The 12,611-nt window shown below is 54.0% G+C and overlaps 1 protein-coding gene across 1 annotated transcript; it reads right to left on the minus strand.

Moving 5' to 3' along the window:
* On the minus strand, positions 1–12,259 carry ARX (aristaless related homeobox). Its single transcript, XM_035288486.3, has 5 exons — positions 11,837–12,259; positions 9,252–10,128; positions 6,562–6,607; positions 3,421–3,749; positions 1–1,188 (listed from the first exon to the last, which is right to left on the minus strand). The coding sequence occupies exons 1-5, from the start codon at positions 12,030–12,032 to the stop codon at positions 948–950; spliced, it is 1,689 nt and encodes a 562-aa protein (XP_035144377.3). The 5' UTR covers positions 12,033–12,259; the 3' UTR covers positions 1–947.
* Between the last annotated feature and the right edge of the window lie 352 nt (positions 12,260–12,611).

Consider the following 12,611-nt stretch of genomic DNA (forward strand, 5'->3'; position numbering starts at 1 on the left):
TTTTGTTAAACATATAATTTTTTTATTTTGAGCGTGACACTTCTCCACTAGATAGCAAGGAAAAGTGATAACAATTACACATTACACAAAAGTACTGTACCATTGCCTTTATCTTGAAGGTTTCGGAAGCCTCTACAGTTAATAAGTTAAATAAAGGGCTTGAGTACATAAATATTTGTCTAGGAACCCTACCGTATCTACAACACAGTAAGAATCTACAGGAGGACAAACTTTTACCATACCACGCTGAGTGCAATTGCGTTATAACATTTCAAATATACAAAGCTCTGTTCTTTTTTTTTTTTTAATAACAATGGTATGTACAGAATCAATAATCACAGTTTGGTGACTTCAACAGTCCATATTCTAGCAGAGTATTTCCCTTTGGTTTGATATAAAAACCTTGGTTGGTGTATGATAAAGAAGAGAACAAGAACAAGACGCCCCTTTGCTTTAAGTGCACTGTTAGCTATCTTACAGGCTCGCGTTCGCTTCCCGGACCCTGGCTTCAAGCTGGGGCCCACGCTGGGGAGATCAACTTCGAGCGCCAAAATGCTATTAAAGAAAAAAAAAGCTAAGTGGGGTGTCAGGAGGAAGAAAGTTTGGGTTTTTAAATTTTTTTTACTTCAATATCAGGCGTCTAGGGGAAAAAACTTCCCCGATATTTTCAGGAAAGTAAGAACGGGAGAGAGTGGACGTTGGAGTTGGAGCGAGGTTGGCAGTGACAGGGGAAGGGGCAGGGGGTGGGGGACAGCCAGCCGAGGAGGTGCCACGTCCCGGAGCGCCGTGGGCTGCCTCGCCCATGTCCAGACTGCTGCGAAGGCGGCTGTGCTCTCTCAGTGCCGTCTCGGGAGTGTGCTGGTCCTCTGTTTCCATTTGGTCTTGAGTGGTGCTGAGTGAGGTGACCTTTAGGGGCGCGCGCAGGGCGCAGGGGTGGAGGGCAGCCTTTAGCACACCTCCTTGCCCGTGCTGGTGCCCGGCAGGATGTTGAGCTGCGTGAGCTGCGCCGCGTGCTCCTTGGCCTTGAGCCTCAGCGCGGCTATGCTAGAGGCGCGTCTGTCTGCAGCCGCCGTGGCCGGGTCGGCCAGAGCGCCCGATGCCACTGCGCCCTCCACGGCGGGTGTGGGCTGTCTCAGGAGCGCAGCCGCGGTCGACGCGCTGGTCAGAGGGGCCATAGTGGAAAAGAGCCTGCGGGGAGAGCAAAGAGCACGGTCATGACCTACGGAGCTGTGCGCGGCGCCTGGGGCAGCATCTCAGCCGCTTGTCACTGTGGCAGCCGAGGGGCACGGTGCCCACGAGACCCGGGTGGGCCGCGGCGGGGGAGTGGGCAGGGGACACGGGCGGAGGCTGGAGCCCGCAGAGAGGGCTTTCCCCAGGGCAGGGAACCGATGGGGTGGGGCAGAGCGGAGAAGACCCAGTCCAGATATTCCCCGAGGAGCCAGGCCCGGGTCCACAGTCGGGCGTGCAGATCCCAAGGCCCACGGCCCAGTGCGTGGATTCGGTGGTTTCGCTTAAGCGGACAGTATATTCCAAGGCCAGGGGCTGCAATGACACTATCTTCTAGGAGAGAATGTGGAGGGAGGAAAGAAGAGCAAAAGGAGAAGGGAAGGTGGACGGTGGGAGGGGGAGAAAAAAAAGACGGAGAAGGTGGGATTCCAGCTGCCCAGACCCACGCAGCAGGCTCTGAGGTCTTCCTCGGGCTCCTCGGCCCGGGACTTCCTGCGCCCTGGAGAAACGGGCCTAGCTCGCCGGCTCCCGGGCCACCCGCGCCGCCGCAGCCGCCCTTCTGCGTGGGGCTCAGCGACCCGCGTCCAGCAGGTGCCCGCGGGCTGGGGTTGAAGGGCGACTGCCTGTTGATTTCCGCTCGATGGGCGGGAGTAACCAGCCAGCAGCTCCACGTCCCGGCGCGGCGACACTCCGCCCTCCCCACCCCGCTGTCTTCCCTGCGCCTCTGTGGCCTCTGGCCTCAGGGAGCCCCCGACCCATGACACCGGCGCGCGGTGCAAGGCGATGCCCAAGCCTGGGACCCGCGCCAGCGCCACCGCCTCCCCGCAGCGCCGGGATTACTCCGCGTGACGCTTCTACCCCATGCTCGCAGCACTGGGACCTGTAGCTGTGGCCCGAGACGCCCGGGGTCACCGGACGCCACCTCCACGCCCACACCTTGCAGTGCCTACGGGCTTTCGCCTCCCTGAGGGCTCTGGTTCCACGCCCGCAGGGCCAATTCCGGATTTCCAGGGTTAGAAATGAGCCCACTTGGGCTCACCGAGCGCCACCTCCTTCTCCCAAGCCCACTGCTCACTCCTTCAACCACCCCAGCCCAGATCCTCTTCCAGCCTCTCCGAATCTCGCAACTTGGTCCTCCAGCCACGGTTCGCCTGGGTTTACAAGTCGCTTGTCAGAGGGGAAAAGTGGAGGGAGGGGAGACACAGAACTTTAACATTTTTATCAGAAAGAAATGATAAAGTGTGACTCGGAGGTGGCGTGACACGCCCTGGTTCCATTAGGTAAACTGAGTCACTAACTGCTTCAGTGCACTCGCTGTTTATTTTATTGGCTTGTTACAAGAAACTAAATTTACTCCGAGTCTTAATTTTCTGTAAGATTATTTTTGTTAAGCAGCTGTGCAGATGGATGAATCTATTATTTCTTTGTTCTCCCAAAGAGTGATCACTGAAGCTGCATCCAGTTTGATTTTCACTGCACTCTCTAACAGAATACATCCCTCCTTCATTTCTTTGTCTGTGTGATTATACAGACTTTTAATTTCCTCATTCGATGTTCACTTAAAGAAAAGGAGTTATACGATGAACTGTTTCTTTTATTTCGTTGTCTTGTACTGTTGTGTAGATCGGGCCTTGCACATACGGGGGTGTCGTTGGCAGCAGGTCACTTGAGTGACAAGGAAGATGGAGTCTGGGGCAGAAGAAAGTGCACCCAGAGGGCCTGGTGGCTCCAGGGCTCCAATGGGGATCAGGACTGTGTCCCTCAGGCTGCCAGGTTTGGGGGCATGAGGAAGAACTTTTGCAAAACTTGAAAAGTCATCCCTGCTCTCTAGCCTACACCTGTACACGTTTGCTCGCTTAACTACCTATGGTAGGAGTGGTGACGGCCTTCAAATGGTACTTTTACAGCTTTCATTCCCGGTTGTCACGGTTGTCGTTACTGTCACTGCCTTCCCCTTTCCCGTTCAGTGTTCAGTTCCACGTCAATCCCTTCAATACCCACTTTTTTTTTTTTGGAGGTGCAATTTAGAGTACTTTCTTGGGCTACAGTCTCTGAGGTTAGGTCAAAGAAAAAGAAGGGTGTAACCCTGTTTTACTTCTGCCTCCTCCCTGCCCCCAGCCTCTGTGTGTGTGAGAGACAGACAGGCAGGCAGGCAGACAGACAGACAGACAGACTTCCGAAGCCGCGCGTTACCTTCCGAACGCGGGGCTGATGAAAGCCGGGTGTCGGAACACTGCAGCTCCAAGGAAAGTGCTCAGGCCCAGCGGCGCCCCGCTGGGCGGCAGGCTGGCCGAGCCCGGAGGCGGAGGTAGGCTCGGGAAGGCGGCGGCGGCAGCGGCAGCGGCGGCAGTCCAGGCAGAGTCGAGCGCCGGGTGGTGCGGAGGGAAGGGGCTGGCGTCCAGGTAGGGGCTGAGTGGGTGGGTGGCAGAGAGCGGCCCGGGGAAGGGCAGCCCTGGGGGGTGGGTCTGCGCGCCCGCCTTCTCCCGCTTGCGCCACTTGGCTCGACGGTTCTGGAACCAGACCTGCAAGGCAGAGAGAGCCCAGGGTCGGCGCGGCTCGGCCCGGTGGGCACACCGAGCCTGTACCCGCCCCTTCCCTCGGCAGGCTGCGGGGGCCCCCTTCCTTTCTACCGCGGCCCACGCCCATCTGGCTCTTTTAGGCCTCAGGTTGTTTTCGGACACTTCTGGGGCCAAATGAGCAATGAATAGGAGCCGCAACTTCAAGCCAGCAGGAAACGCAGAACAAGCAAACCCTTTCTGCCGGCATTCCAACTGGGCCAGCTTTCCAAGTTTAAGGAAAGTGGTTCAGTGTGTTTAGAGTTGGGGAAACCAAAGTTTAAACGTCTGTGCTGACACTTGCTTCCTAGGATCTTTAGGCAGGTCACTTAAACCTCTCTGAACCTCAGTTTTTGAATCTGTAAAATGGGGATAATAAAACTTCACTCATAAGGCTGTTATGAGGACTGGGTAAAATAAAGCAAGCGAAAGCAACCATTCAATGGTGACTCCAGGGAATGGGCAGCCACCAAGAGATGACGGACATGCTGGTTTTACTGCATATCAGCTATTTTCACCTAGTTCAGATTTACAAAAGCGCTGGCAAAATTCTTGCTCTGTATGGAAGAGGGAAGTGGAGAGACAGTTCATTTATTCTTTCCAGAAATATTTACTGAACACCTAACAGCACTATGCTGAGTTCTGGGGTTCAGGGAGGGACGAGAGGGAGGGAAGAAATGCTCACGTTAATTGGCATTTCTTCGTTAATTAGCACGTTAATACGTTTCAGGGGGTCAGTCCTCTATGAAATGAAATTGGGGTACACAGCCTGCTCTTGGCAGGGGCTCCCCACAGGACCCAGTTCTATGCTGGAAGGCATGACTACAGGGATGAAGTAGGCGGCAATACCTGGGCGCAAAGAAATCAGAGGGCAGGTATAGACTTTTCACATCTTCAGCACTAACAAGTCTTTTATTTCCTTTTGGAGATGTGGTTTAAATCCGTTATTTAAATAAGATAGTTCTAGGCTTGGAGGTTTTCAGCCTGAGGTATTTTCCTAATTGCTAATAGAAGGCAGTTTTAATAGAGACCTTTACCTGAAACATGGCAGCTACCATCATCTAAAAATAAACCCCAGGAGCACGAAATTATTTTTATGTGACCTGCTCATCACACCCACAGCTGAGAAGATACGCTCCTTCACCCCTGAAGGCATTAATATTTTTAGGGCTGGATTTATAACTGCACGAACGTCTGAAAATTAAGAATGAACTCCAGGACTATACAAAGGTATATTCAAATATTATGTAAATTATCCCAGAGGAATATATTTTAAAATGTGGACGATATCTATATATTTCAAACCTACACACTGGGGCTTGTTACCAGCACTAGCATCTAAGCTTGGTTTGACTTCTAGACAGCCCCCCAGGGCAAGAAAAATCGAGAATCCAAATCGGTCGATTCATTCCAATTCTGCCAAAAGGGGGCCCATCCACACTATTCTGCAGCCTTCAAATAATCTATTTGTGAATTTCAGAAACACTTCAGTGTGGAAACCCAGAGGCTTGAAAAAGTAAGACTGTAGATGGGACCGGGCTGGGTGGGCAGCTTTTGTGTATCCAAATCTGTCTAGACGAGAATATCCACCACTCCTTGATTGCAATGAAAGAAGGGGACTGGGGGCAGTGGACTCAGAATGTCCTCAAAGGACGTGGAAACCTTTTTACAGACAGACCGTCTCTCCCGGCTCAATTGCAATTATCAAGATGTCCCCCTGCAATTCCTCATTATTGAATTAATACCTCTGAGGCCCCCCAAAGGTAAACGAAAGGACTCTAATAATTCATATTCACTTAATTACATCTTCTCCAGTGAATAGGGGGAGAGGAGAAAGGGAGGGGGCGCTCTCTTTCTTTTTAAAAGTTATTTAACTTTCCCACGACTCGTTCCCCTGAGCTGAAAATACGGAGTTGCTGTCACATCTCTGTTTGACAATGGAGAAATGTGTCAACAGAAAGGAGGGGACAGGCCTCATCATTAGCCCTCTAATGCAAGAAGCTGTTGTGTATTAAATGAGCCATATGGAATTTATTGTGCTTTATCAGCGCTTGATTTTGACTGTAAAGTGATTCACTCAGCTCCTAACCCGGGGACATCTGTTTTCTGTTGGCCATCGGGGCTGCTCAGTGTTGATCGTCTCTTTGGTTATGAGGCCTGGGTTCGGAAATGCACTCTGGTATGGGGCTGCAAACACCTTTAATAGCATTGCACTCACTCCCTATTAGATCAATGTGGGCTCATTGCTATAAAAAATGGGAAATCAAATAGCATTAGCCAGCTCCTTGTGCGGGGCGGAGGGGAAATCAAACAGCATTTTGCCTTCAAATGGCCCTGTTTGTTCTAGCACTAAGTGGGCTTTTATGAAGCCCGATTGGAGACTTAATCGCAGCCAAATACCTGCTTGGAGCTGAGCGGATTTGTCTAACAACCAAATCCATGCTCCATCCCATTATTTCAATCAGGAGAAGTAGGTTGGTGGATTGTTTCCCATAGTGTCTTTGGGGCTAGGGCTCCTCAACTGCAGTCTCAGGGACTCTAAAGCCCTTGTTCTGATCCTGGACTCCTTCCTTGGGCTCCCAAACCCAGAAACCTCCCCCTTCCACCTCCCAGGTCTTAAGTTTTAAATATCTGTGTGCGTGAGAGTGCTTGGGTCTACTTTTCTGATTCTGCTTCTCTTGGTTTTGTGAAGGGGATGTCAACCCTTCTACCCAGCAACCCATCTCTCTCTCCCACCGGCCCTCCTCCCTCCCTCTTCCCTCTCTGTTGTGCTTCTCACCTGGACTCGGGCCTCAGTCAAGTCCAGCCTCATGGCCAGTTCCTCCCTATAAGAAAGCAACACACAGACCGGAGGTCACTGCAGGCCCCAGCAATGCCCTCAGCCATCCCCTCCTCCGTGGCAGGCCTGCTCCACTAGGGTCTCCCTGGCTGCCTGCTCCCCACCCCCAAACTTATGGGTATCGCCATTCCATCACCCCTGGAGTGCCTACTATTTGACTGAAAATGCAAAAACATGAAGCACATTGCCAGATATAGGATATTATCTATTAAATCATGCTATATTCATGTGTGACGAGGGTGGCTTCTTGTTAAGTCTACAAACCTGGGTACACAGGTTCTCTGTCACTCTCTTAAGCCACAGTTAGAACACACACACACACACACACACACACACACACACACACACACACTGCTTATACCCTGTTTTGTCCTAATATTAAGTGGGACAGGAACTCAGCACTCACTCAAGAAAATACTTTTCTGTCCTCTTGGTTTCATTCTGCCTCCTTTTTTTTTTAATTCTCTCCCTCCTTCTTCCTTTTTCTCTTTCCAGCTGTGCCTTTCCCTCCATCTCTCTCTCCCCCCACCTTCCTCCCTCTGTCATCCCCTTGGGTCACACTCCCCTTTACGCTGCAGATATGTTAAGCTTGTTAAAAGTTCAGTGGGGTAATTTTTCGATTAAACAAAATTCCGAGCAACTCCTGACTCCAGTGCCCACTACAAACCCTGCCCATCTCAGGGGAAGTCAATTTAACTGAAATCCTACCCCGTCATTGCAGTTATTACTGCGACAATTAAGGCAAATAGGAAACCATTAAGATGCTGTAAAACGGCTTACGACCTGTTTACCGAAAATATGAGAGCGCCGAGAATAATTGGCCCTCCGCTTGCTAATATGAAAGAGCGGGGGCTGCTGAAGCCGGGGACCCGGAGATGCCCTGCCGGTAGCACCCAGTCCACACCTGAAACTTCAGCACCAGAGGAAAACCGTCTCCATAAGTGCCCTCCATTGCCTCCTGCTACAGTGAGAACCAGCAAATCTAAAGCGGCACTGCAGGCTGGCTCTGGGGCCGGAGCCAAGGGGCTCAAACCCCTGAGTTGGAAGGAGGTGGGGGTGGGGCAGAGGAGCTGCCCCTCCTCAGGCACTTCGGTCCTCCCCGCTCCCAAGCCCGCCAGAAGCTAAAAAAGGGCGGACCTGGATGCCAACTGGCACCAGCTCAGTTTCTTCTTTGGAAATAAACTCGTATGAGAAACGCAAACGCTGGTCGGCTAATTCACTATTTGATAACACACGTCGGTTTTTATATGTAGTTCCTTTTTTAAAGATAAGGAAAGGGCTGGGTGATACAGGTGAAGACCAAGGGTAGCCCAAGGGATGACCATGTTCGTGTGCCTTTGCCCGGCATTAAATCCGCTCTTTTCTGTTTCTGGTTAGGAGAGAGTTAGGCAATTGCCAGGCCAACTACATTTTGGAGTTAGCTCGGCCTCCCGAGCCCTAAGCAGCGATTTCTCCTCTGATTCAAAGGGGCGGGCAGCATTCCCCTTCTAAAATGCACATTGAAAAGCTGCGCACGTCTCCTTTGAAGGAACTGCCGGCGCTTGACAAGCCCCGCGCCAGGCAGGCCAGGCAGTCATCGATCCCTTTCTCCCCCTCACTGGGGAACATTTGCCATAACCCTGGCTCCTCGCCTGAGCTGAGAACTTGGCCTTGGGGTGGGAGAGAAGGACCCCTAGCCGGGCCGGCGCCCCAGGTGGTCGGCTGAATAAGCTGAGGCCCAGGACCCAGTCATCCCACACACCCATGTTTCTCTGAGAAACTCGGGCAAGTGGGAGGTAGAGCGTGACCAGGCCGAAGACGCAGCTTAGACACTGATCCAAAGAGAAAATTCCCCCAACTGCTTCGTCTACTGCCTGCCAGGCTTGCAGCAATCACTGTCCACCCGGTAAACCCGGTTACATTAAACGCACGGTGGGTTTAACGTATGTGTCGGGAGAGGACAGAGAGTAAAAGGGGAGATTCTGGCTGGGGCATCTCAGGTGTTCAGACACCAAACACTGCGCAGTTCCGACTTCCTTTGGTTATTTCAGGAGTCCTGAAACGACAGAACTCAGATCTTTTTAAAGGCCTTCTCCGCTGGCACGGGCTCCAGCTTCACTGCAAACTGCGTAACTGATACCCACCAGGCTCCTGGGGCACCAGGCGGGGGTGGTGAGCGCACAGCACAACAGCCAAAAATAGCCCCTGATTTGCTTTGGCCGCACGACCTCGGACAGCGCTTCCCGAGCCTTGCAGGGGACCTGGCCCGGCCGCAGCGACGGAGGCTGTGCCGAGGCTGTGTCTGTGCGCGCAGCTGTGTCCGAGTCTCCAAGGTGGTGCGTTCCTGCGCTCTTTGGAGAGGTTGTTTCTTTTCCTCTCTCTAACTAAAACTTGTAATTTGAAAACATTCAACTGCAACGACCTTGGGAAGGAGAGAAACCATTCCAGCCTAAACCTAAAGCCTGAAGCGGGGGTAGGGGGAGTGGGTGGTTTGGGTGAGCAAGGGTGGGTGTGTTGGGAGGGCCCTCCTCCTCCGAAGAGTCCAGGAGCCAAGTGCCCGCCCCAAGGCCTGGTCGGTGCCCGCTGTCCCTCCCTGGGGCCCTCGTGCGCCCTCCACCGCTGTGGCCGCGACCACCACACTACCCGCATACCTGGTGAAGACGTCCGGGTAGTGCGTCTTCTGGAAGGCCCGCTCCAGTTCCTCCAGCTGGTAGCTGGTGAACGTGGTGCGGTAGCGCCTCTGTTTGCGTTTCAGCAGCCCCTCCTCCGAGTCGCTGCCGGCAGACAGGCACACGCTGTCCTCGCCGTCCTTGCCCTCAGCGTCTTCCGGGTGCAGCAGCAGCTCTTCCTTGGGTGACAGCTCCCCGCCCTCGGTGGCCACTGCAGCGGTAGCTGCTGCGGCCACGGCGCCAGTGGCGGCCACAGCGCAGCGCCGGGGCTCCTTGAGCAGCGCGTGGGCGTCGTCCTCCAGCAGCTCCTCCTCGTCGTCCTCCAGCAGCTCTTCTTCCTCGTCCTCATCCTCTTCGTCCTCCAGCAGTTCTTCCTCGTCGTCCTCGGGGCCGGTGCCGCCACCCGCAGCCGGGGCGCTGCCCGGGCCACCGGCCGCGCCGAGACGCTCCTCCGGGTGTGTGACGCCCCCCGGGCCGCCCAGCTCGTCCAGCGCGGGCGGCGGCGGCACGAAGGGCGCCCCGTTCTCGCGGTACGACTTGCTGCGGCTGATGCTCACCTGCGGCGCCTGGCTGATCTTGAGCGTGTCCCAGGCTGCGGCGGCCGCGGCTGCAGCAGCCGCAGCGGCCCCTGCGCCGTCCGGCCGTTCCCCGGGCCGCGCGGTTGGCGGTGGCGGCGGAGGGGCCTCCCCCCGTGGACCCGCCGTGGCCGTGGCGGCCGCTGCCGCCGCTGCCGCAGCCGCCGCCGCCGCTGCTGCGGCACCCTGGAGGAGGCGGCCCCCGCCCGGGCCGTACAGGCGCCGTAGCTTGGGTGGCAGGTGCAGCTCGGCCTCGAACGGGGCGCCGCTGCTCTTGGGGGAGCCTGCGGGCAAGGGAGAGCGATCAGCCAGCCGGCCGGCCAGGGAGTCCCCTCCAGGGCCGCTGCCTGGGGCCGCCCACAGTCGCTCCCACGGTGCCTAGGCCTAGGTTTGCTGGGGGGTCCGCGCACCACCAGACTTCGACGCCTTGGCGTCTTTCTCCACGTCTATTGCTCTTTATTTTTCTTTCTTTCTTTCCCGTTCTCTGGCTTTTTTATTTTTCCCCTTCCTTCTCCCTTTTTTCCTTTCCCTCTCTCACTCTCCCCCTTTATTTCCTATCTTCCTTCCCTTACCTATTCCTTTTGCCCCTCTCTTCCTTCCTTGTAATTTTTCTCTCCTTTTTTTCTTTCTCCCCATCCCTTCTTTTCCTCATCCCTCTTTCTCTTTCTCTCCCCTTTTCTTTCTCTTTTCGTAGGCTTATTCTCCCCCCTCTCCTTTCTTCATTACTCCTTTCTCTTTCTTTCCCCTTTCCTACCTCTCTTGCTTTTATTTCCCTTCCCATTTTGGGGCAGAGGAAAATCTGAAAACATTCTATAACTTTAAAAAAAAATCACCACTATCCTGAAAACTTTTCGAACGACCTCTGCCTGCTGCTCCACCATGAGGGCAAGGGCTGGCAAGAGGGTTGCAGCCCTGAGGGCCACCGCTTCAGGAGGGGAAGCGGCCCTGTGGCCCCAAGTGCAGGCTGCACCCCAACAGCCCACAGCGGGGGGGGGGGGTCTTCTTGCACAAAAAGGCAAAGAAAAATCATCCTGGCAAGAATGTTCTGGGAAAGGCCTGGGGCAGGGAGGGAGTAGGAGTGCAGGAGGCACAGGCCACTCCTTCCTTTCGAGGAAGCGCCTGGCATAGGTGCCACTGCAGGCTAAAAACAGAAAAGAAAAAACTGAATTTTATTTAAACGCCCCCTTCTCAACCGTCAAAATGGCGCTGTGGCTGGACCGCTGGTTTGCGGATTTTAAAAGAAACCAACAGTTCTTTCCTTTCCCTGTGACAGCTCTGCAGCAAGCTCAAGGCGAAACTTGAGGGTAACAGGTTCGGGGCAAAAGGACAGTTATTCTGGAAATTGTAATTTCAGAAAACATAAAATCTTTTAAACAGCTCGACTCTATTTTTAAAAATAAAATAGCAGAGAAAAAATTAGCACCCAGAAGTCACACATTTCATACATTTTAAATACATTAAGGAGAATTTGGAGAATCCCAGAAAGATGTTTTCTGCAAAGCTTGGGTTTAAAAGGTCACAAGTAATCTACAATTTAAAAATAAAACCGAAACACCGCATATACAGAAATCTTCCAAAGAGGAAAGGCCAAGGCTCAATCAGCCTGGAAACCCCGATTCACCAGCTTTTGGGCTTCTTGTCTTCATCAAGTTGTTGCTAAAATGGTCCAGCAGCCATCTACTGTTTCTGACCTGTCGCCCCTCTTCAGAGGACACCCAAGGCCACCAAAAGGGGCATTTAAATAACCTAATGATCATACCGAAAACCTAAAGGCTCCCGAAGTGAAAACGGGCCTTTTTCTGGAAGCAGGGAGAGAAAGAGGGAGAGACAGCCCCTGGCGAGATGTTTAATGCCCTTTGAGGCAGCAGGCCTCAGAGTTATGCCCTCTCCTTCCTTCCTCTCTAAATTGACAATCCCAGGCCCCTGGACCCCGAAAATCAAACATCCAAATCAGCCCCTAACGCTCTAAGTGCCTGACGGGCGCATCCTTACCTTGCACGGCCTTTTCCTGGTCGGCGCGGCTGGTCAGCGGTGCAGGCAAGCTCTGCGCGGCTCCCAGCAGCCGCATTTTGCACGGGCTCCTCCGGCCCAGGATGCTGTCGATGCAGTAGGAGGAGAGCAAAGTTGGAGATTTACTTTTGCACTCGGGCCTCTCGGAGCAGCCCTCCTCCTGGTACTGATTGCTCATGGCTGGGGCTTTTTCCCAGGGCGCAGAGAGCGGATCGCGGGCTGCCTCTCCGGAGGGTGGGATGGATGGGTGTGTGTTGGGAGTGGGGTTAGATAGCTGTTTATAACGGATATTATTGCGATCTTTGTGTCTCTCCGCCTCACTCGGTTGCCGGTTGCCGGCTCCCGCCCTGCCCGCGGCCGGAGCTCGCCCTCTCCGCGCTCAGGACAAGCGGTAACAAGTGTAGTGAGCAGCGGGCGCTGAGCTCTGGAGTCTCTCTCCTCCACGTGCTGAGAGGCGCCCTCTGATTGGCTCTCGCCAGAGGCCGGGCTGCGTCGGGCTGTGGGCGCGGTGCAAAGCCTGGACTGGATTCCAGAGGGGCAGGCGGGGGTGGGGGGCAGCGGGCAGGCAACAGAGCCAATTTTCCTTTGCTTTCTTTCTTCCTTTCTTTTTCTAAACTAACAACTTTCTTAAGTCCGCCATCCTCTTCCTGCGGCTCCTTCTTTGACCCTTTAGTGTTGGCCGAATTTCTAGCTCATTGGGATGCCAGGCCTGTGGGTGCCATCTGGGCAGCGTGGGCCCCTTCCACCAACCCGAGGA

Source organism: Callithrix jacchus, chromosome X (genome assembly GCF_049354715.1).
Source record: "Callithrix jacchus isolate 240 chromosome X, calJac240_pri, whole genome shotgun sequence".
Classification (NCBI taxonomy): domain Eukaryota; kingdom Metazoa; phylum Chordata; class Mammalia; order Primates; family Cebidae; genus Callithrix; species Callithrix jacchus.